At 43.9% G+C, this 24,436-nt stretch overlaps 1 protein-coding gene across 1 annotated transcript in view; it reads right to left on the bottom strand.

The window, feature by feature from the left end:
• Nucleotides 1-24,436, bottom strand: part of usp25 (ubiquitin specific peptidase 25) — a gene marked incomplete in the record, with an annotated part of 317,087 nt that overhangs the window by 113,188 nt on the left and 179,463 nt on the right. Inside the window, 3 exon segments of the mRNA XM_037688164.1 lie at nt 1,017-1,181; nt 1,357-1,452; nt 1,551-1,678. Of these exon segments, the coding sequence (XP_037544092.1) occupies nt 1,017-1,181; nt 1,357-1,452; nt 1,551-1,678 (389 nt within the window).

Raw genomic sequence — 24,436 nt, forward strand, 5'->3', positions numbered from 1 at the left:
CTTTACTCCTCTCTCAAACCATCGTTCCTCTCTGTCCAGGATGTGAAGATCATCATCTCCAGGCCAGCGGTCACTCTTTCAGGGATGAAGATGTTCACATCCTGGACAGAGAGGAACGATGGTTTGAGAGAGGAGTAAAGGAGGCCATCTTTGTGAAAAGAAACAGTCCATCGTTAAACAGGGGTGGAGCCTCCGGGTTCAACTGTCCCCCTCTTACAATGCTGTGATTGCTAGTATCACTCAGCCCTCTGTGAACAGTAAACAGCCATCAGGTGCTAATGATTCATTGTTAGGCTGATGGTCCTTCTTGAGCATGTGATCAGCTGGTTTTGGTTGTCAGCAGCAAAACTGGTTGATCCACTCTAAGAAGGTGCTATTTAAGAGACTGAGCTGAATACAGCACCTCAGACTGAGGAAGTCTCTCGGATGAGAGACGAAACGTTTCTACATTTTTTTGTTGATTTGCTTTGTTTTGTTTTTTTGAATGTCCAGAGGACCAGATTTAACTTTTTTAGATATGTGAATGTTCCTGTAAAGTGCCCTGGGACAACTTTGTTGTGATTTGGCACTATATAAATAAACTGAATTGAATTGTATTGAACTGGAACACCACAGGTTCCATTCCCCACTATACCCATTTGTTGTGATGTCCTTGAACAAGACACCTATTACCTACCTACTCCCCTGGTGATTAAATAACTACCCAGTTCTCCACTTGTGCAAATCTCACATGTTATGGGTCAAATGCAGAGAATAAATGTCGCCACTGTATGGTCACATATGACAATACATAGCACTTTCTTTCTTTCTAAATACATGTGGGTCAAGGGAAGTGTCATGTGCTTTCAGTTCCATGTAGATTGTGATATATGAAGGAAAGGTGTACATGCATGGTTTGATAAATCTGAATAATGTTGTGCATACACACTTCTCACATTTTGTCTCTACATAAATTGCAGTACAAAAGCAACACACTTGTTCATACATGAGGCCCCAGAAGTTCAGAGTTAACATGCCTTGGTGGTGGTAACTGCTGTCCTGTTGTGCCACCAGGTGGTGCTGATGTGTCAATATCTTCCACTGGTGAAGTACAAACAGGTTTGCTGGAGGCAAACTCCATGGCATACTGGAGGACATCGGCCAGAGGAAACCTCTTGGGGCCTGAGCCATAACTCAGGTACCTGAAAGGAAACAAGAATGACCTTGTATAATAAATATGGAAAAAAAATATAAAAAAAAGGGGAGAGGATAAAATGTTTGAGGAAAGGTGCAGTCTGGTTGAGAAATGTTTCCCCATGATTTTCTTGAGCGATCTAACTTTGGTTTGGATCAGCATGATTTGTAGACAAGGCGTACCTCTCCAGTCGCTGCTGGAGCAGTGTCAGATGCTCTTTCAGCCTTCTGATCTCCTCCCTCTTGATTCTGGTTATTTCCCTGTTTCTGTCCATATACCTGTAAGACAAAAACAGCATAACTTTCACTCTAACACCATGTTACTTAGCAGAGTCCAACAAATTATTTAATGTCAACCAGTGCTGAACTTCCATCACCTGTCCATGTAGAGCATAGAGGAGAACTCAAGCTTGTTGTGGATCTTCTCAGGTCGACCGAGAGCTTGGTTAAACTCAAACCGTGAGAGCTCGAAGGTCAACACTGGAGGCAGTTCTGTGAACCAGTGCTGGAAGATAGTTATGTGGTGTTAAAAAAAAAGTCCTTCTGGGTGCTGATCCAGTTTATAGTCATTGATCTCCAACCACCCTAATCCATAAATCATTACAGTACAGCAAAACACAGCAGCTTTTTTCTCTCTAAAGTTCAGCTGCAGTTTTCAGTTGCTCCAACATGGAGTAAATAAACTTTAATAACAAAATATCTGATTCTTCACAAGCATGAGAGAGAGATTCCCCTGCATGCGCAGAGCAACTTTTGTTCTGTGGAGCAGGACGACCAATGGTCACATGGCCTCAGGGAGGAATTATGGGTAACATTTATGTTCAATGTTAATAATTTTGGTTAGCTGTTTAGGATTGTTCTTTTGGTGATTAGTCTGTTCTTGTTAGCTTAGTTTATGTGTTCATTACCTGTTAGTTTGTGTTAGGCCATTCAGTATAGTAACCATGAGTGAGGGAGGTACAGTAGTTGACAAGACCTGTGGGTTTCATCTCTGTCTGTGTGTGTTGAAGACAGATAAAGTCTATAAAATGCCATCTGGTGGTTGATTCTTGATCTACAACAAGAGCTGCACATCTCTCTCAGTAGCTGTGTGCTGCCATGTTACAGTATTTAATTAAAAGTCAGTGTAAACATCTCATGTTACAACCTGGACACCCGCGGCTTAGAGACAAGTGCGGCCTATATATGTACAAATTTTTTTTTTTAATGTGTTAAGTTTTAAATGCCTGCTGCAAATTTCTGCCCCCCCCCCCCCCCCCACACACACACACACACAAAAAAAAAATACACACATATCCCATAATGAGGACGGGTTTGGGTCTCACTCAAGAGGCAAGACAAAATGAGAGAAAAATGGCACGACAGAAATTTTTGAAACTAAAAAATTAGATTGCACTATTGTAGTTAAATATTTACCAAAAAATTTCAAGTTGCAGTAAGTTACATCTGATAATAATCAGCTCTAATTTTACTCAACAAACAAACAGTCTGTCTATATGTATGTATAATTTCTGTTATGCTTATTGACCTGTGCTGGAAAACAACCTATTCTAGAAGTTTTCAGTGGCACTACCTTCCACTCCCCTCATCTTTGCCTCCCCTCTCCATTTATTATGTTGCTTGCTGGTGCTTTTCCAGAGGGCTGACAGTCATACCCATCTGTACAATGACCTAATAATTAACTGATCCCAGCTGCTGTGGGACAGCACAGACAAGGCTACAGCTAATCAGAAGTAAACTCTAAAATAGGACAGGTGACACAAAGCAGCACAGAAGTCAGGCCGCCGGAGGGGATTCACCAAATTATCTGAAATTTTTAACCTGGATCATCGAACAAAAACCCATTAGCGATAACCCCATTATTTTACCCTGGAATGTAAAACAAATGTTTCAAATGAAAGCAATAAATACAGAAAGAGTCCGTCTGTTAAAGCAGACCACTGTCAGATATGAAAGCATCGGGTAACAGTCTTTCTCTGTGGTTAGGCCCCTTCTTAAAAAACCTCACCTTGACCCATCACTTTTATCAAATTTTAGACCTATTTCTCATCTGCCTTTTTTAGCTAAAGTCTTAGAAAAAGTTGTTTTTATGCAGTTACAACCTGTTTTAGAAAACCATGGTATCTATGAAACATTTCAGTCTGGATTTAGAACCCGTCATTCTACCGAATCAGCCCTGTTAAAAGTCCATAATGACATTTCCATGTCCATGGATGTCAAGTGTCCCGTTGCTCTGGTGCTGCTGGACCTTACAGCTGCGTTTGATACAGTGGACCACGCTGTCCTGTTGTCTCGTCTCCAACATTACGTTGGAATTTCTGGTACAGCTCTCAAGTGGTTCACTGCTTATTTGACCAACAGAACGTTCTCTGTCATGCTGAATAATCTGTCTTCCTCCACTGCCCCTCTCTCGTGGTGTGCCACAAGGTTCTATTCTTGGTCCTGTCCTCTTCTCATTGTACATGCTGCCCCTTGGATCAGTGATAGCCAAACATAATTTTTCTTTTCACTGCTATGCTGATGATGTACAAATTTATTTACCAATGAAACCTAAAAACAGTAACCTTCTCACACCTTTCGTTGATTGTATTGCCGACATTTAACAGTGGCTTCATCTTATTTTTTTGTTTTTAAACGAAGGAAAGACAGAATGCATTTTCTTTGGTGATGATGCTCCCTGTAACTTTGGTGCTCTGACATCCAAGTTCAGATCCACAGTTAAAAACTTGGGAGTGACATTTGATAAGGACTTAAAGTTTGACAAACAAATATCCTCTGTAGTCAAGGCCTGTTTTTATCAGTTACGTCTTTTATCCAAAGTTAAGCCTTTTTTAAATCGTTCTGACTTGGAAAAGGCCATCCATGCTTTTATAACTTCAAGGCTCGACTACTGCAATTCCCTATATGCAAGAATCTCCCAACCCTCCATTAGACGCCTGCAATTGGTCCAAAATGCTGCAGCTCGACTTTTAACCAACACCTCCAGACGTGAGCACATCACCTCTGTTTTATTTTCTCTCCACTGGCTTCCAGTCGATTTTAGAATTAAATTTAAAATTTTATTATTCACTTTTAAAGCTCTCAATGGTCTTGCCCCACTATATTTGTCTAATCTTGTAGCTGTCCGTGAATATAGGAGAACACTGAGATCTTCTAATACATTTCTACTCTCTGTCCCAAAATCCAACTACAAACGATGGGGGTGACCGGGCCTTTTCGGTTGTCGCACCCAGACTCTGGAACCAGCTACCTCAGGACTTGCGCACCATCACTGACATGGAGCATTTTAAATCTAATCTTAAAACCTTTTTATTCAGGGAGGCTTTTAATACCTAGTAGGTCTTTGACAATTTTGCTATGTTTTAATTGTAATTGTTTTTGTTTTTAACTGACTGATTTTTTTATTCTTGTTTGTTTTTAACTTCTGTACTGTGCAGCACTTTGTGCACCTTTTGGCTGCTGGAAAGGGCTCTATAAATAAAGTTTGATTGATTGATTGATTGATTAAAAAAAAGTACTCGTACCCCTTTAACTTTTTCATATTTTAGTCACGTCACGACCACAAACTTCTAAATATTTTATTGGGATTTTATATTTTCTTGACAATAGCTTCTTCTCATCTACAAAGGCAAGATTTGTGGAGGGCACAAGTAATATTTTGCCTATGGCCAGATTATCCCACCTGAGCTGCAGATCTCTGCAGGTCCTCCAGAGTTACTCTGATTAATTCTGAGCTTAAGGCTCTCCGTGGCCGGTCTGTCAGGTTAGCTGGATGACCATGTCTTGGTAGATTTGCAGTTGGACCCAAGTCTTCAGCCTTTCCATGTTCAGGGGACACATCCGGTAAGATGGCGCCCGTGTACATGGCCTACAATCTACCTCTGATGATACTGTTTGGATTATTTCTGCTTTTTTCGTTTTTTGTCTGGGATATCAACTCGCTGCTTGTGTATGACCGACAACAGCTCCTCCATCTTCGATTGTCTGTATCTGCTGTCGCAGATTCGGACCATTTTGATCGTGACTCGGGACCCCCCCCCCCCCCCTTCCACCCTTTCTGGCAGACGTGCCTGCTTGTTTACGCTGGGCCCCAAGCCTGCCTTCTCAGAGATATCGCTTCAAACGCCGGGGAAAACGTGCCGGCCGGCTGGTAAAACTCAAAGCTCTGCGTGGTCAACGTTTCCACAGCCAGCTTCCTACATGCCCGGACCAGGGAAAATATGGGTGTTGTCTACCGGCCCGGCGCTTGGACCGTCCTGGAGGCGCTGTTTTTAAAAATCTGCAACCGTTGGCGCGCACCACCCCCACCATGGCTGGTTCTGTGTCGGACCAGATCAGGACGTGCCTCATCAACACAAGGTCTGTTGCCAACAAGACTTTTATCCTAAATGACTTTTTTAAAGACGAGGGACAGGATTTTCTTTATCTCACGGAATCCTGGTTGCCTTTGGGTGATTCAAGCACCTTGGTGGAACTTTTACCTCCTGACTGTCTGTGTTTTAATGCCCCGCTGTTACGGCCTCAGGCCTGTACTGCCTTTCTTCTTTTGTAGTTTTGCAGTTTTCTTTTCTGTAATGCCTGGTTGCTGCTGGCTCGTTGCCTCTCTCTACTGGTGAACTTTTGACCAAGCCCTCAAGACTCACCTGTCCAAAGATGATTGGCCAAAGGAGGTTTGGACAGCACCACCCATCCACCAGCGACTGCCAATGAAGAGGCCAGGAGGAGGAAGATCATAAAAGTCAGCCCTGCCCTTCAATCAGTGCTGCTGTGCTTAGTGTGCAGTATGCCAACTTTTGGTGGTGCAGACAAATTGTTTCAGACTGTGTCTTGCTTTGTCTTATTGGTTCTGAAAGACTGTGGCCTGTGTAGCAAAGACACATTTGTCTGGTTGGAGATTTCATTCTCATTGTGGAGCGACTTGTTAGTTTGACCATTGTTGGTTGGGTTTCAGGGCAGCACGGTGGCGCAACTGGTAGAGCTGCTGCCTCTCAGCGAGCAGGTCCTTGGTTCAAACCCCCGGTCCAGGGGCCTTTCTGGGTGGAGTTTGCATGTTCTCTCCGTGCATGCGTGGGTTTTCTCTGGGTACTCCGGTTTCCTCCCACAGACCAAAAACATGCATGTAAGGCTGATTGGTAACTCTAAATTGTCCCTAGGTGTGAGTGAGAGAGTGAATGGTTGTTTGTCTCGTTTGTCTCTATGTGGCCCTGTGATGGACTTGCGACCCATCCAGGGTGTACCCCGCCCCTCGCACAGTGATTGCTGGACATGGGCACCAGCGACCCCCGTGACCCAAAATGGAACAAGCGGGTAAAGATAATGGATGGATGGATGGATGGATGGATGGATGGTTGGGTTGCTATATTTTGTTTGACTTGGAATTTTCAATTTTGTTTTAAGTAGCTGAGTCATTGTTCAGAACCAGAAGTGTTCTTGTTTTATTTAAATTGTATGAAGAATGCCAGCTATTGCTGTGATTTTTGTTTAGTATTTTGTAAACTCAGCCAAAAATAAATTGTCACATTATTATTTTTTTACACAAACTTTTGTCATGTCCTTTATGTTGCCTCCAAAACGAGCCGGGACGTAACACCGCGGCCATCAGATCGGCGGGGTGGTGGAATATTAACTGTATTTAAATCAAACTTTTCCTGTAAACAGTTGTCCACCCTCATGCCCTGCTCCAGTTTTGAGCTGAGTGCTTTTGAACTTGGACATTCTCCTCCCGTTCTGTGCGTGATTGTTTATCGCCCCCCTCGTTCCAAGGACTTCATAAGTGAATTCTCTGATTTTCTGGCTTACATCACACCAAGATATGATCACTTTATTATCGTTGGTGACTTTAATATTCAAGTCTGTTGTCAGGAGAAGCCGTTAGTGAAGGACTTCCTTGATTTGTTAGACTCATTTAATTTAACTCAACATGTAAATGGTCCCACCCAACAACACGGTCACACTCTGGATCTCATTTTAACATGTGATGTCTCTGTTTGTAATTTGTAATCGGTGACAACGTTCTCTCAGACCACATGCCTGTCTTGTTTGATATCATTCCACCTTGTCCTACTGCTAAGTCATGTGATTCTGCTCGTACTTTACGCGCCATTAACCGTTTCACTGCTGCACATTTTACTGAAGCTTTTAGCTCTGAGAGGATCGATCAGCTCTCATTGTCTCTCTCCACCGAGGAGCTAACCTCTCAGCTTAACTCTGTTTGCTTAAATATTCTGGACCATGTTGCTCCTGTTAAAACCAGGAAAACAAAACTTTTATAAGAACCAAGGCTTAATGACGTCACTTAAGCCGTTAGACAGCAGTGTAGGAGAGCAGAATGCAGGTGGAGGAAAGACAGGCTGCAGGTTTCTTTTCAAATCCTAAAGAAGAATTGGCGTCATTATCAGAAGGCAGTTAAAGCCGCCAAATCGAAGTTCTTTTCTGCGATAATTGTCTCAAACTCCCACAAGCCCCGAGCCCTTTTTTCCACCCTGAACTCAGTTCTACACCTCAGTGAACCATCACCTCTAGAAGCCTCAACTGAGCTATGTGAAAACTTCTTCCATTTCTTTTCTGAAAAAGTTGCAAACACCTGGGCACTCATTTCTCCACCTGCTCATGATCCGTCCATCTCATCTCATTGTGTTGCTGTTCTTGACCACTTCGAGCCCATCTCTCTGTCTTCCCTGGAGCAGGTCATGTGCGGCATGAAGCCATATGGCTCCCCTTTTGACGTTGTCCCCCCTCGACTCCTTAAGGAGCTTCTTCCTGTTCTGGGCCCTCCTGTTCTTGGCATTGTGAACAGCAGCTTAGCCTCATGTGTGGTGCCAATAACTTTTAAACATGCTGCTCTCCAACCTCTCCTGAAAAAACCTAGCCTTGACCCCTCAGTCATGTCCAACTTCCGGCCTGTCTCTAAACTTCCATTTGTCGCCAAACTACTGGAAAAAATAGTGGAGGCCCAGCTGAAATGCTTTCTAGAGGATAATGCCATCTTAGAGCTATTCCAGTCTGGCTTTAAACCTCTCCACAGCACTGAAACTGCTCTACTCAAGGTTTTTAACAACATTCTCCTATTCACAGACACTGGTGATTCTGTGCTCCTTCTCTTACTGGACCTCACATCTGCCTTTGATACAATCGACCACGAGATCCTCATTGCAAGGTTAGAGCAGTGGGTGGGCATCACTGGGTCAGCCCTCGAATGGTTTAGATCTTACCTCGCTGACAGGTCCTTTTGTGTCTCCATCAAAGATTTTAGTTCAGCCTCGGCAGCGCTTAAATGGGGGGTACCGCAAGGGTCCATCCATGGTCCTCTTTTATTTTCTTTATACCTGCTGCCACTAGGTGCTATTTTCAGGAAACATAACATACCTTTTCACTTCTACGCCGACGACTGCCAAATCTACTTCCCCCTCAGACTCAACGGTACTCGCTCTATTCAACCGTTGCTGGACTGCCTGGCTGACATCAGAGATTGGATGGCTTTAAATTTCTTGAGTTTCAACAAGAAGAAATCTGAAGTTATGCTGTTTCCTCCCAATGACACAATCACCAACTACTACATCGACCTATCCGTTCTGTCACCGTTAGTGAAACAAAGTCACTAATCTAGGAGTGATACTTGACCCTTCTCTGAAACTCAACAATCATGTAAATATGATTGTTAAATCCTGCTTTTTCCAGCTGAGGTGACTGTCTAAGCTGAAGCCCATATTGTCCAAAAATAACCTGGAGACAGTAATTCATGCATTCATTACATCCAGGCTAGACTATTGCAACTCACTCCTTTTGGTATCAGTCAGACCTCCATAGCTAGACTTCAACTGGTCCAAAATGCAGCAGCCCGGTTTTTGACCAGCACAAGCAAAAGAGAGCACATTACACCTGTTTTGGCCTCCCTACACTGGCTTCCGGTTCACCTTCGAATCAAATTCAAAATACTCTTGTATGTCTATAAATCACTAAACAGCTCTGCCCCCTCCTATCTTACTGATCTGCTCCAGCCGTATGTCCCACCACGTTCTCTCAGATCAGCAGACCAGTTGCTCTTAACAGTCCCAGGAACCCGTCTCAAGCGCAGAGGTGACAGGGCCTTCTCTGTAGCAGGCCCAAGACTTTGGAATGAGTTACCTCTGCTCGTTAGACAGGCCCCCTCCCTCACAGTTTTTAAAGCTCGCTTAAAAACAGACTTTTATTCCCTGGCTTTCAGCACTGTGTGGTCTGTGCTGAGTCTGTGTGCATCACACTGTGTTGGTCATGTTGCGGTTGTTGTTGTTATCCATTATTGTTTTTGTTGGTTTCTACTTTTTGGTGTCCTGTTATGTAATCTGTTGCTGTGTGCTTGTTCTGTTTGTCCCTGTACAGCACTTTTGTATGCTTTGTCACTGTTTAAAGTGCTTTATAAATAAATTGGTATGGTATGGTATGGTATGGTAGGTGATAGATTAAGTGGTGCTCCATGAGATGTTAAAAGCTTGGGAAATGTTTCATAACCTAATCCTGCTTTAAACTTCAACAACTTTGTCTGAACTGCCTGCTGTAGTCCATGGTCTTCATCCTGTTTGATTACTAATGTTATGTAACAAACCTCTGAGTTCATCACAAAACAAGTGGATTTTTCGGAAATTTAATTGCACGCAGGAGGAAAGTTTATTAATTTGACTTTTGATGGCAGTTAGCTGCTCTGGGTTTTAGTTTGAGGTATCAAAGTAAAATGGTAAATGGTAAATGGACTGCACTTACCGTAATTGTCGGACTTTAGAACGCACCTGTCTCTAAGCTGCACTTATTAAATATAAATCATGATTTTGTACATAAATAAGACGCTCCGGTTAATTAGCTGTGGGCATCTATCATTCATCGTCAAAATCTGTGCCCCCAGACTACTCTGGCATAATGTGCAACTTTCTTGTAGTACAAGAATCAACCAGCGGGTGGAGTTTCACAGAATATAGTTTGCTTTCAACACACTCTCACACTACAAGATAGTCACATCTTTATGAAGATTCGCTGTTTGACTCATGGTTACAAACATTATACCTTCAAAATGAACACAATAACTATCTAAGCATAATCACTGTACAGAACAGTGCCAAACACCTATGTAACTGTATCCATTCATCCATCCATTTTCTTCCGCTTATTCAGGGTTGGGTCGCGGGGGCAGCAGCTTAAGTAGGGAGGCCAATAAAAACAAAAAAATAAATAAATTAAAAAAAAAAATTAATAAAAAAAAATAAAAAAAAAAAAGTAGGGAGGCCCAGACTTCCCTCTCCCCAGTTACTTGGGTCAGTTCCTTGAGGGGAATCCCAAGGCGTTCCCAGGTGTAGTGAATGTGGGACAGCTTTGCTGTAGACACACTACTAATTACTTATTCTTAAAGCTAGTTCAAGCACAAAGAATATTAATTGTTAATTTCAACGGATTCTTTTCTTTTTCGAGTTAAATTATGTGTCATGTGACCAAGATAACTGTGAGGATTGTTTAATCAGTGACATGAGACACCATTTTATCTTGACCCATCAGAATAAATGCAGGCATTTATTTAACAGAATCAAAATTTAACATCAAGACATGTACACATTGATTTGCTGATCTGTTTCTGATTAATAAAAACTTGGCACACTTTACTAACAAGACAACAGAACATTACTGATTGAGGCTGATTCACATCTGAAGGCATCTGGATTACTGGCAAATAGAAAAGTTTAACGGAAGGAGTAGAGAAGTTTAAAGATGGATGAAGGAAGATGTATGGAATTAGCACTCTTCTTTCAACACCAGCTCAAACCCCCGGTCCACTTAGTGCATGACAACTCATGACGTCTCTTTACCTTTGCAGATGGATGGATCAGCTCCGGTCTAGAGGTCCCTATGCACGCTACCTTTCAGCGTCTCCGGTCAGGGTGGCTGGTCATCGTCAGAAGTCGTGTGGTTTACTCCATTCAACAGAACAAGCTTCCTTCGAAGTTGTAGGGCGTTACGCCCGGGTGAGTTCACAGCGAGGCACTGTGACTCCGCTGGGATGGACGGACCCTCGTCTCACGGTCAAATTCATCAGCTATTGATTAAATCTGAAAGTTCCTTAGGAACTCTCAGTAAGACTCCAGTCAGAGATTCCACTCAGAAGTAGAAGACTGCAAGAAGACTCCATAGTACCAAGAAAGACTTTAAAAAGACTGACGAAAACTGCAGGAAGACCTCAGGAAGACTGCAAGAAGACTGAATAGTCCCAGGAAGTGTTGACTTTTTAACGAGTACTCACTTCTGGTCACTTGGTACTTCCTGATTGATTGAAACAACCAGCAGGGGGGTGGTTCTAGTGATGTCAGAGGGTTATTAAAAGTCAAAAGACAATAGGAATGTTTAGGAATGGTTAGTACAGATGGAGAAAAATATTTTGAAGAAGTGAGAAACTTTGCAGATGCCAGTTGAAGTTATTTACTGTCTGCTAGATTTAAAAACAAGACACTTCGTTCTAATAACTCGTCTCTGTTTGTCTTTGAGCTTCGATCGACATCCCTGACTTCTGACTGACATCAAATCCACTCATTCAGACAGAAGATCAAAATGCACAATTACTTTGTAAATAGACATTTAACTTGATTTCTGAGTCTAATAAGGTTTAAAAATCATTAATACTGTTTCACAGTTGATTTAAATGAGTGGTTCACTTCAACATTTAGAAATGGTATGAACTAAACACACTTTGATTATCAAGATATTCTAAAATAGTAATGATAATGTAAAAAGGAAGATTGTTCTTTCAATTGATTAATTCAGGATACAATTAACTAGTCTCTTGATGAGATAATTTGTATTTCTGGATTCAAATCAATGAAATAACAGTTCCTGTCCCCTGAAGGCCTTCAGAGACAGGTTGTGGTCAGAGGTCTAGTTCACTACACAGGCCAGCCGAGGAACATAGCACCTCCAGCGTGTCCTGGGTCTTCCTCTGGGTCTCTTCTCTTTAAGTAACTATGATTATTAAAAAATTATTTACCTGTAAAATCCCGTCTTAAATCTGGTCTTGTGTGGGGGTTTTCTTACAGTTTCGTGTTTTGGTTGTTTGTTTTTGGTGTGATTTTTTTTTTTTTTAAATCACCGAGCGAAAAATGTCTTTTTTTAATAAAACTTGTCATGTTCACTTTAGCCTGACAAATATCAGTCAGGCCCCGAGACATGGAGTGTTTTTATAGTTTTTAATACCAAAAAATCTATCACAAGAGCTGTGAAGATGGACGCCTCTGTGCGCCCTCTGGATAAAGGGTAACGGAATTTCGCACGACACCGGCTCTTTCTGCACTACAACTGTGCGCACATCCGCCGTGTTGATAAACAAATAATCTGTCTATTCAGTACAATTTGTTGAACCAGGTTTCAGAGATGAAGATTACATCTGCCCCAGAAGAACTGACCAGAATTTCAAGGCATCAAGTTTTCTCAGAAGGCTACGAGCGTTTACATGCAGAAAATGAAGTCTTGACATGTTTTTAAAGTTATTTGGTGTGCTATAATTAGTGGGGGGTCCAGAGGTGGGCTGAATCCCTGAGAATAGTAACAACATTATTATCAGACATTTTCTTGAGATTTTTGTGACCGATGTGTAATTACATGAGTTAACAGTTGACAATTAGCCCCCATAATCGAACCGTGAGAAACATTAATGAAGACGCGATCATTCAGAACCCAAAGACGGTGAAAGTTGCAGTGATGGGCAGATCCAGTTGTATTAACAAGATTCAGTGACTCCAAATAGTCTGAGATCTAGAAATAATGACAACACGTTGTTCAAGCATAAGGGTGTCCATATGTGCTCTTGGCACCAGGTCACCCTAGGCCGCAGTTCGATGATCGACTTTGTCATCGTCTCATCTGATCTGCGGCCACATGTCTTGGACACTCGGGTGAAGAGAGGGGCAGAGCTGTCCACTGATCACTACCTGGTGGTGAGTTGGCTCTGATGGTGGGGGAGGATGCCGGTCAGACCTGGCAGACCCAAACGTATTGTGAGGGTTTGCTGGGAACGTCTGGCAGAGTCTACTGTGAGATGGAGTTTTAACTCCCACCTCTGGGAGAACTTCAAAACATGTTCGGAGGGAGGTGGTGGACATTGAGTCTGAGTGGACCATGTTTCGTGCCTCTATTGTCAAGGCGGCTTACCGGAGCTGTGGCCGCAAGGTTGTCAGTGCCTGTCACGGCAGCAACCCTCGAACCCGATGGTGGACACCGTTGGTGAGGGATGCTGTCAGGCTAAAGAAGGAGTCCTATCGGGCCTTTTTGGCCTGTGGGACCCCGGAAGCAGCTGATGGGTACCGGCAGTCCAAGCGACATGCGGCTCGGGTGGTCGCTGAAGCAAAAACTCAGGCATGGGAGGAGTATGGAGAGGCCATGGAGAATGACTTCCGCACGGCTTCAAGGCAATTCTGGTCCACCATCCGGCGTCTCAGGGGGGGAAAGCGGTATGCTACCAACACTGTTTATAGTGGGAGTGGTGTGCTGCTGACCTCAACTCGGGATGTTGTTGGTCGATGGGCAGAATACTTTGAAGACTTCCTCAATCCCACCGGCACGTCTTTCACTGAAGAAGCAGAGCCTGGGGACTCTGGGTCGGGCCCTCCAATCTCTAGTGCTGAGGTCACCGAGGTGGTTAAAAAGCTCCTTGTTGGCAGGGCCACAGGGGTGGATGTGATTCGCCCGGAGTTCCTTAAGGCTCTGGATGTTGTAGGGTTGTGTTGGCTTACGCGAGTCTGCACTATTGCGTGGACATCGGGGGAAGTTCCCCTGGATTGGCAGACCGGGGTGGTGGTCCCCCTTTTCAAAAAGGGGGACCGTAGAGTGTGTTCCAACTACAGGGGAATCATGCTCTTAAGCCTCCCTGGTAAGGTCTATTTGGGGGTTCTGGAGAGGAGGGTCCGTCGGATTGTCGAACCTCGGATTCAGGAGGAGCAGTGTGGTTTTCGTCCAGGCCGTGGAACATTGGACCAGCTCTACACTCTCAGCAGGGTCCTAGAGGGTGCGTGGGAGTTTGCCCAACTGGTCTCCATGTGCTTTGTGGACTTGGAGAAGGTGTTCGACCGCGTCCCTCGGGAAACACTGTGGGGGATACTCTGGGAGTATGGGGTACCGGGCCCTTTGATACGGGCTGTTAGGTCCCTGTATGATCGGTGTCAGAGCCTGGTCCGCATTGCCGGCAGTAAGTCGGGCTTGTTCCTGGTGAGAGTTGGACTCTGCCAAGGTTGCCCTTTGTCACCGATTCTGTTCATAACTTTTATGGACAGAATTTCTAGGTACAGCCAAGGTGTTGAGGGGATCCGTTTTGGTGGCCTTAAGATTGCGTCTCTGCTTTTTGCAGATGATGTGGTCTTATTGGCTTCATCAGATCGTGATCTACAGCTTTCGCTGGAGTGGTTCGCAGCCGAATGCGACGCGGCCGGGATGAAGATCAGTTCCTCCAAATCTGAGGCCATGGTCTTGAGCCGGAAAAGGGTAGAGTGCACCCTCTGGGTCAGGGAGGAAGTCCTATCCCAAGTGGAGGAGTTCAAGTATCTTGGGGTATTGTTCACGAATGAGGGAAACATGGAATGTGAGATTGATAGGCGGATAGGTGCAGAATCTGCAGTGAAGCGGGTGCTGTACAGGTCTGTCATGGTGAAGAGAGAGCTGAGTCAAAAGGCAAAGCTCTCAGTTTACCGATCGGTCTACGTTCCTACCCTCATCTATGGTCACGAGCTTTGGGTTGTGACCGAAAGAATGAGATCTCGGATACAAGCGGCCAAAATGAGTTTTCTCCGCAGGGTGTCTGGGCTCTCCCTTAGAGATAGGGTGAGAAGCTCGATCATCCGGGAGGAGTAAGACTTCCGGTAAGATGGCGCCCGTGTACATGGCTTGCAATCCACCTCTGCTGATTGTGTTCGGATTATTTTTCTTTTTTGCATTTCACATCTGTTACATCAACTCTCTGCTGGTGTATGACAGACAACAACTTTTGGATCTTCGTTTTTCTGGCAATGAAGTCGCTTATTTTGACCATTATCAGCGTAGCTCTGGACCCCCCTCCCCTCCTCCCCCCCTGCTGGCGGACGTGCCAGCTTACCTTCGCTGTGCTCCTCACCTGCCTGCCCGGAGATCTCGCTTCAGATGCCGGGGAAAACGTGCTGGTCAACTGGTGAAGCTGAAAGCTCTGCGCGCTGCATTTTCCACTTCAGCTGGCGGTCATGGTCTCCAGCTTCCCGCGTGCCCGGACCAGGCATCCAGCGGGAGTTGTCAGCCGTTGCGCAGCCCGGACCGACCTGGAGGGGCTGTTATTGAAAACCTGCGGCCATTAGCGTGCGCTAACTCCACCTCTACTCTACTCTCTACTTTGGACAATATCCGGATGTGTTTGGTCAACGCAAGATCTATTACCAACAAAACTTGTATCCTCAGGGATTACTTTCAAGAGCACGATCTGGACTTTCTGTGCATCACAGAGACTTGGATGACTCCGGGTGAGTCCAGGGCCTTGACGGAATTACTGCCACCGAACAGTCTGTGTTTTAACGCCCCGCGGCCATCAGGCCGGCGTGGTGGTGGATTATTAACAATATTCAAATCAACTTTTGACTGTAAACAACTGCCCATCCTAGTTTCCCGCGCCAGCTTTGAGCTGAGCGTCTTTGAACTCGGACATTCACCTCCGACGTTATTTGCCTTGTCTACCGCCCACCTCGGTCTAAGGATTTCATAAATGAGTTTTCTGACTTCTTGGCTGAAGTCACACCAAAATATGAACATCTTTTCATTATTGGTGACTTTAATTTGCACGTGTGCTGTCCTGAGAAGTCCTTGGTTAAGGACTATTTAGATTTATTGGACTCATTTAATTTAACTCAGCATATAAACGGTCCCACCCAAGAGCGTGGACATACTCTGGACCTTGTTTTAACTCATGATATGACTGTTAATAATCTTGTTATTGGTGATAATGTTTTTTCAGACCACATGCCAGTCCGGTTTGAGTTCACCCTCTCCCATCTAACTCCTAAGTCGTGCATTCCTGCACGTAAGACCCGGACCATTAACCACTTCACTGCCGCACATTTCACAGATGTTTATAACTCTGAAATGATAATTCAGTCCCCAGTGTTTCTCACAACCACTGAGGAGCTGACATCCCAGTTCAACTCTGTCTGCTTAAAGACTCTGGATCATGTTGCACCTGTTAAAACCAAAAAATCAAAACTCAGAGCAGAACCCTGGCTGAGTGACGTCACCAAGGCCGCTAGGCAGCAATGTAGGAGGGCGGAGTGAAAGTGGAGGAAAGACAGGCTGCAGGTCTCTTTCCAGATACTTAAAGAGAGTTGGCACTGTTATAAGAAAACAGTAAAAGCTGCTAAATCAAAATTCTTCTCTGATATAATTACCTCAAACTCTCACAACCAACGTGTCCTCTTCTCCACCCTAAACTCTGTTCTCCACCTCACTGAACCATCACCTCTGGAAGCCTCGACTGAGCTGTGTGACAACTTCCAACATTTCTTTGTGGAAAAAATTGCGACCACCAGGGCTCTCATTTCCCCTCCAACTCATGACCCATCCATCCCACCTCAATCTGTAGCTCCTTTTTGACCATTTTGAACCCATCACTCTATCTTCTCTAGAGCAGGTCATGTGCAGCTTGAAACCTTCTGGCTCCTCCTTTGATGTGGTCTCCCCTCGACTACTAAAGAAGGTTTTTCCTACTCTAGGTCCGTCCATTCTTGCCATAGTAAACAGTAGTTTATCCACTGGCGTGGTGCCAAAATCCTTTAAACATGCTGCTGTCCAGCCTCTCCTGAAAAAAACAAACCTTGACCCCTCAGTCGTTTCCAACTTCCGGCCTGTCTCCAAACTCCCATTTGTTTCTAAAGTACTGGAGAAAATAGTCGAGTCCCAGTTGAAGTGCTTCCTGGAGGATCACACCATCTTAGAGCTTTTCCAATCTGACTTTAAACCTCTCCACAGCACTGAAACTGCCCTGCTGAAGGTCTTTAACGACATTTTCAGATTCACAGATACCGGTGATTCTGTGCTGCTTGTCCTGTTGGACCTCACAGCCGCCTTTGACACCATCGACCATGAGATCCTCATTGCTAGGTTGGAGCAGTGGGTGGGCGTCACAGGATCAGCCCTCAATTGGTTCAGATCTTACCTCACTGACAGATTTTTTTGTGTCTCCATCAAGGATTTTAGTTCCGCAGAGGCAGAGCTTAAATGGGGGGTTCCGCAGTGGTCCATACTGGGTCCCCTCCTAATCTCTTTATACCTGCTGCCGCTTGGTGCTGTTTTCCAGAAACACAACATGCCCTTCCACTTCTATGTCGATGACTGTCAAATTTACTTCCCCCTAAGACACAATGGTACATGCTCTATTCAACCGCTGCTCAACTGCCTGGCTGACATCAGGGACTGGATGGCTTTAAATTTCTTAAGTTTCAATGAAAGGAAGTCTGAAGTCATGTTGTTCCATCCCAACGACACGATCACAAACCACTGTATCTACCTTTCCGCTCTAACCCTGTCAGAAAAACAAAGAGTCACTAATCTGGGCGTGATAATGGACCCTTCCCTGAAACTTAACAATCAGGCGGCTGTCTAAACTGAAGCCCATATTGTCCAAAAAGAACCTGGAGACAGTAATACATGCATTCATTACATCTAGGCTTGATTACTGCAATTCACTCCTGTTTGGTATCAGTCAGACCTCCATTGCACGACTACAACTGGTCCAGAATGCAGCAGCCCGATTTTTAACCAGTAAAGGCAAAAAAGAGCACATTACACCAGTTTTGGCCTCACTGCACTGGTTACCGGTTCACTTTCGAATCCAGTTCAAAATACTCATGTATGTCTACAAATCACTGAACAGGGCCCCCCCCCCCCCCCCAATCTCTCTGATTTTCTACAACCGTATGTCCCACCACGCTCCCTGAGGTCAGCGGACCAGCTGCTCCTCACAGTTCCAGGAACTCATCTTCAGCACAGAGGTGACAGGGCCTTCTCTGTAGCAGGACCAAGACTCTGGAACGAGTTACCTCTGCTTGTCAGACAGACCCCCCTCCCTCTCGGTTTTCAAGTCCCGTTTAAAAACTCACTACTATTCAATAGCTTTCAACACCAGATGATCTGTGTTTTGATCCTGTATGCTCTACACTGGTTTGTCGTCATTATCTGCATCGTTTTTTGTCTATATTCTGATTTACCTCATTTTGTATTTTGCTTTGTGTGTTACCTGTTGTGTTCAGCACTTTGGTTGGCCTTGCAGCTGTTTTAAGTGCTTTATAAATAAAGTGGCATGGTATGGTATGGACTCAAGAGTAGAGCCACTGCTTCTCCACATCGAGAGGAGCCAGTTGAGGTGGCTTTTTCATTCAACCTTTATTTAGACAGGTAATCCTATTGAGCCTCGAGGACTCATTTACAAGAGAGACCTGATTTCAACAAAGAAAGATAACAATGGACAACAGCAACAACAATAAACAATTATAAAAAGTCATACTGCAGAGTTTTTTTTTTTTACAAATAGGATGGCTAAAAAGAAAAGGTAACAACAACAAAAATCAGCTAGATTCTAAGGCGAATGCAGAAAACTAAAAACAGGAACATGTCTGCAATGGTCCCTTCCAGGAGTCCAACAGATTCTTAAAGCCACTTAGAGAGGTCAAGGTCGAGAGCTTCAAATCTTTTTCTAAGATATTCCAAGAAACGGGAGCAGAGTAGGAGAAGGCCCTTTTGCCTAGTTCAGTCCTCATTGAGGGAACTTTGCAGGTAATAATGTCCTGAGAGCGCACGCTGTAGCTGCACTCACGCAGAGACATGTAGGAGGAGATGTATGAAGGCAGCAGACCAAGAAGTGATTTAAAGATGAAAATGTACCAGTGAGAGAGTCTGCATGAAGTTAATGATGTCCAGTTAACCAGTGAATACAGGGTGCAGTGGTGGGTACCACCCAGTGTGGCTTGGGCATCTGTTTAGGATGCCTCCTGGACGGCTCCCTGGTGAGGTGTTCCGGACACGTCGAACCGGAAGAAGGCCCAGAGGAAGACCCAGGACACGCTGGAGGGACTATGTTTCTCGGCTGGCCTGGGAACGCCTCTGGATTCCCCCGGAAGAGCTGGCCCAAGTGGCTGGGGAGAGGGAAGTCTGGGCCTCACTACTTAGGCTGCTACCCCCGCGACCCGACCCCGGATAAGCGGAATATAATGGATGGATGGATGGAAATACTAAATCAGATCAGATGACTTTGTGTTGAATAGGAATAATAACAAAAGCATAAACAGAATCAATATCAATGAAAAACTAAATCTAAATCCGATCACCCTGTGTTAAACGTCAATGAGTATAAAGGTGTGTTTTTAGGAGAGTTTTAAAAGCAGAGACTGAGGTGGCCTGTCAAATGTTGATGGGCAGATTGTTCCAGAGCTTAGGGCCCACGACTGAAAATGCTCGATCTCCTCTGAGCTTCAACCTGGTTTTTAGTGCCAAAAGCAGCTGGTCTGATGATCTCAAAGCCCGAGAAGGAGCATAAGGATGCAGAAGGTCAGAGAGGTATGAGGGTGCAAGGCGTTAATGCACTTGAATGTCAGCAGGAGAATTTTAAAATTGATTCCGACACGCACAGGAAGCCAGTGAAGGGAGGACAGAACCGGTGAAATGTGCTCAAACCTGTGAGTTCCTGTTAAAAGCCGAGCTGCAGCATTTTGTACGAGCTGGAGACGTGAAAGTGAAGCCTGACTAATCCCAACATAAAGTGAGTTACAGTAGTCCAGCCGGGTTGTAATAAATGCATGGACTAGTTTTTCAAGGTCGGATCTGGACAGAACAGACTTAAGCTTAGCTATCTGCCTTAGCTGAAAGAAGCTTTTTTGTAGAACAGAGTTGATCTGTTAATTAAACTCAAAGTCCGAGTCTAACACTACCCCGAGATTGGTAACTGGCTGCTTTAGATGTGGCTGAAGGGAGTGCAAGTTTACAGGATCAGTGACAGTGGTAGAGCTTGGGTTAAACACAATGACCTCAGTCTTCTGATCATTAAAACTCAAGAAGTTTGCAGTCATCCAAGTCTTGATGTCATCACGACATTTTAGCAAAGGGTGGATGGAGCAGGAACTGTTTGGTTTTAAAGGCAGATAGATCTGAGAATCATCGGCGTAACAGTGAAACGAAATACCATGTTTCCTCAGCATTGACCCCAAGGGGAGCAGATACAATGAGAACAGAAGGGGTCCAAGAATGGAGCCTTGTGGGACCCCACAGGAAAGAGGGACAGAAGCAGATAAATGATTGCCAATGTTAACACAAAAACTCCTGTCACTCAGATACGAACGGAACCATTCTAGCGCCACCCCTGTAATCCCAACCCAGTGTTCTAGCTGTGACATAAGGATGCTGTGATCAACAGTGTCAAATGCAGCGGTAAGGTCGAGGAGTACCAGGATCACAGACTGACCAGAGTCATTCGTTAGCAGAATGTCATTACAGACCCTTACTAAAGCTGTCTCTGTGCTGTGCAGTTGTTTAAATACTGACTGAAAAAACTCAAAAATTCCATTTACATTCAAAAACTTGGTTAGTTGACTAAAAACTATTTTCTCCAAGATTTTAGAAAGAAATGGAAATTTTGAGATTGGCCTGAAAGTTGAACAAGCTGCAGGGTCAAGTCTGGTTTTTTTTAAATAATTAGAGTTACCACTGTTTGTTTTAAAACATCAGGAACCACACCTGTAGCAAAACTGCTGTTAATAATGGCAAGAAAAGAGGGTGCAGTTGACGGTAGAACCTGTTTAAAAAATGCATCAGGGATGGGGTCAGCAGGGGAGCCTGAGGGTTTCAAGTGACCAATGACCTCATTTAAAAATGAGAGTGAGATGGGGTCAAAGTGACTGAAGACTGCTGAGCAGGGGACAAGAACTGAAGGGTCGGCTGTGGAGTGTGGAATTTGCTGAATACAGCGCCTCATACTGAAGAAGTCTTTCGGATGAAAGACGAAACGTTTCTAAAAAAAATTTTTGTTTTGTTTTTTGAAAGTCCAGAGGACCAGACTAAACTTTTTTAGATTTTTATTATATAGATTTTCCAGGGAGTAGACTTGTGAAAATTTTCAGTCTAAATTGGGATTAAATTGAGGGCTGGTCGAATGGGTGAATAGATTTGTTGTTATGCTTTGTTTTGTTTTTTGAATGTCTAGAGGACCAGATTTAACTTTTTAAAATGTTTAAATCAGTTTTATTCACACAAACACATTTTCTGTTGTGACAGGTTAAAAATACTGGTAGCACTCTGTGTAAATAATTTGGGCAATGCATGAGTGAAGGGACAGGGGGCACAGTGGGGTTTTTTTCTTTTCCTTCGCAGATGGACAAAAAGGACCATGCCTGGAGAAGCCTTTTGGAGTCAAAGAGAAAAATCAGGGTCTACAACTGATTAACATCCCTAGATCAGAACGCTTTCTTGCATTATAACGCCTTTGCAATCATTAAATGATATATTTCTTGCACTGACTTAGACGATGTTAGATATTTCCATAATCAATCAACCTTTATTTATACAGGTAAATCCCATTGAGCCTCGAGGACTCATTTACAAGAGAGACCTGATTTCAACAAAGAAAGATGACAACAATGGACAACAGCAACAACAATAAGCAGTTATAAAAACTCATACTACAGTTTTTTTTTTTGTTTTGTTTTTTTAACAAATAGGATGGCTAAAAGGAAAAAGGTAACAAAACCAAAAAAACTGCTAGATTCCGAGACAAATGTATAAAACTAAAAACAGGAACATGTCTGCATTGGTCCCTGCCAGGAGTCCAACAGATTCTTAAAGACACTTAGAGAGGTCAAGGTCGAGAGCTTCAAATCTTTTTACAAGATGTTCCAGGAAACAGGAGCGGAGTAGGAGAAGGCCCTTTTGTCTAGTTCAGTCCTCACTGAGGGAACACTGCAGGTAATAATGTCCTGAGAGCGCACTCCGTAGCTGCACTCACGCAGAGACATGTAGGAGGAGATGTATGAAGGCAGCAGACCAAGAAGTGATTTAAAGATGAAAATGTACCAGTGAGAGAGTCTGCGTGAAGTTAATGAATAATAAAAAAATAATAACGTCATGCAGCACACCATGAGGATGCTGGAGTCATTGGCAAAATGCAGAGAGCTGGGACAGGCGACCTGAGTGGGGAGGTCACACATTAGCCATCAGCTCTGGCATTTTATTTGACCTGATGGTGGCCAGGTCACATGTTATAGCCGGAAGGCATCCTCCGTGAACATATAAGAAGTTGTTTACAATCAACCAGAGGAAAACAGATTAATTGCTTGCATCTTCTGACGGTACTGAACTGGGAGTTTATTTGAGGAAACCTTTTGGTTTTCTAGAAACCAGGGGGAGTTGTTAGTACATTTATCTAGACTGGCCCTGGTTTTTAATTTTTTTTTTTTTATCTGCTCAGAGACGGGATTATAATGAAATTATGACCCGGTTCTGACTGGGTTAAATGGGGCCAGCAACCCTAAAAATAGTCTCCCAGGGGTTCAATATTCGTCAAGGAATAGAGTTTATTTTGCTTGCTACATCATGCAGAAAGGCTTTTAAACACCATCTCATTTTTTCCTTTCACGCTAACTCGCATAAGGTCCAAAAGGAGACCACACTTGGTCCTTACACCCATACACTGGTAAGTTGTGCTCCCTTTCTGAGAAAGAGGAGTCTGGGCCCTATAATGCCCCTTTTCCATTAGTACCGGTACGGGCCGACTCGACCCTACTTGGCCCGGTTCTGAGGCTTTTCCATTAGTACCAGTACTTAGCACCTGTTACTATTTTCAGTACCCTTGGCTCTGTGGTTCTAACCGGTACGAAGAGGTACAAAAACGTGACGTCAGTACACTGTCGGTCACTGGTTGGTCGGGGGCGGAGTCGGGGGCGGAGTCACTGGATCCTTCAGAAACGTTTCAAAACAATAATCCGCCATTTGCAATTTCTCGGATTGGAGCAGCGGCTGGACTTATTTTAAAAACAATACTGACAACATCTTGGTCTAATGTTGATGTGCTGGCATTTTTTGTGCTTGGTGGCCGACAACATAATTCAGAGCAAGCTGGATGGAGCTCTGCTGGTGTACCCCGATCCTCCCTCCGGAGCCTCGGAGCGCCAGACCGGGCAGGGCGTCATCTCCCCGGCTCCAAGTTCAGCTGGTCACCGCGGAAGATCCTTTGTTGTGCCGACTCGGAGGCTCGGGTTCCGGATACCAGCCTTGTGTGCTCAGAGCTCCGCAGGTCACTGCGAATCTGGAGATGGGGACTCGCAGATGGACGTTGTGAGACCCCGACCGCGCGTAATCATTAAGGCTGAATCCCGATCCCACCCGGCAGTCAGGCGGACTGGACAGTCTGGGACGGACGCTGGAAGCGATTTTTAAATAAAATAACATTTTGTTTTTATACAAAAAATGTTTTAAAAAAAATGCTGAAGCGATTTAAAATTTTTTTTTTTTTTTTACACGTAAAATGTTTTTTAAAATCGCTTCCACCGTTCGTCGCAGACCCGTCTCTGTCCGCCTGTCTGCGCGGGTCGGACCTTCATGATTATGCGCGGCTGGAGCCTTGGAACAGCCTCTGTGAGGGACCAGCTGAACTGGAGCTGGGAGGATGAGCCTCCTCCTCTCCGGAGGAGAGGATCGTGTGACTGCGGGCAGTGTCGTGCGAGACCAGCAGAGCGTTGAAGATAAAAAATAAAAAAAAGACGGTGACAGCTTCATCATGAAATCCTGTTTTCACTTTAATGACTGTTAACTCAGCTGAAAACCATAAAAAGACACAAAACTATTGGATCTCAGGAATATTTCCCTCAAACATGTTTAAAGAAGAGACGACCTTCAGTTCAACTTTATTTTAACCCACAAATGTCCAAATCAAAAAACAAGAACTTTAAAGCAAAGCTAAAAATAAAATGTTTATATGTGAACAAGAAAGGAAACCACACATTTAAAATGAGCATTAAAAGTAGACACAATGAGTGCAAATACATCAAATGATGCTGAAAACCTATAAAAATTTAAATGTAATGTTTTTGTAGAATCTGGTTCATCAGAGTTTTAATTTATATACATATATATAAATTTATATCTATAAATAAATATAGATAAATATATATGTATATATAAAAATACATATATATGTATATAAATACATATGTGTATATATATACATATATATATACATAATTGTGTGTATATACATATGTGATATATATCA

Source organism: Nematolebias whitei, chromosome 14 (genome assembly GCF_014905685.2).
Source record: "Nematolebias whitei isolate Nwh7 chromosome 14, NemWhi1, whole genome shotgun sequence".
NCBI classification, from domain to species: domain Eukaryota; kingdom Metazoa; phylum Chordata; class Actinopteri; order Cyprinodontiformes; family Rivulidae; genus Nematolebias; species Nematolebias whitei.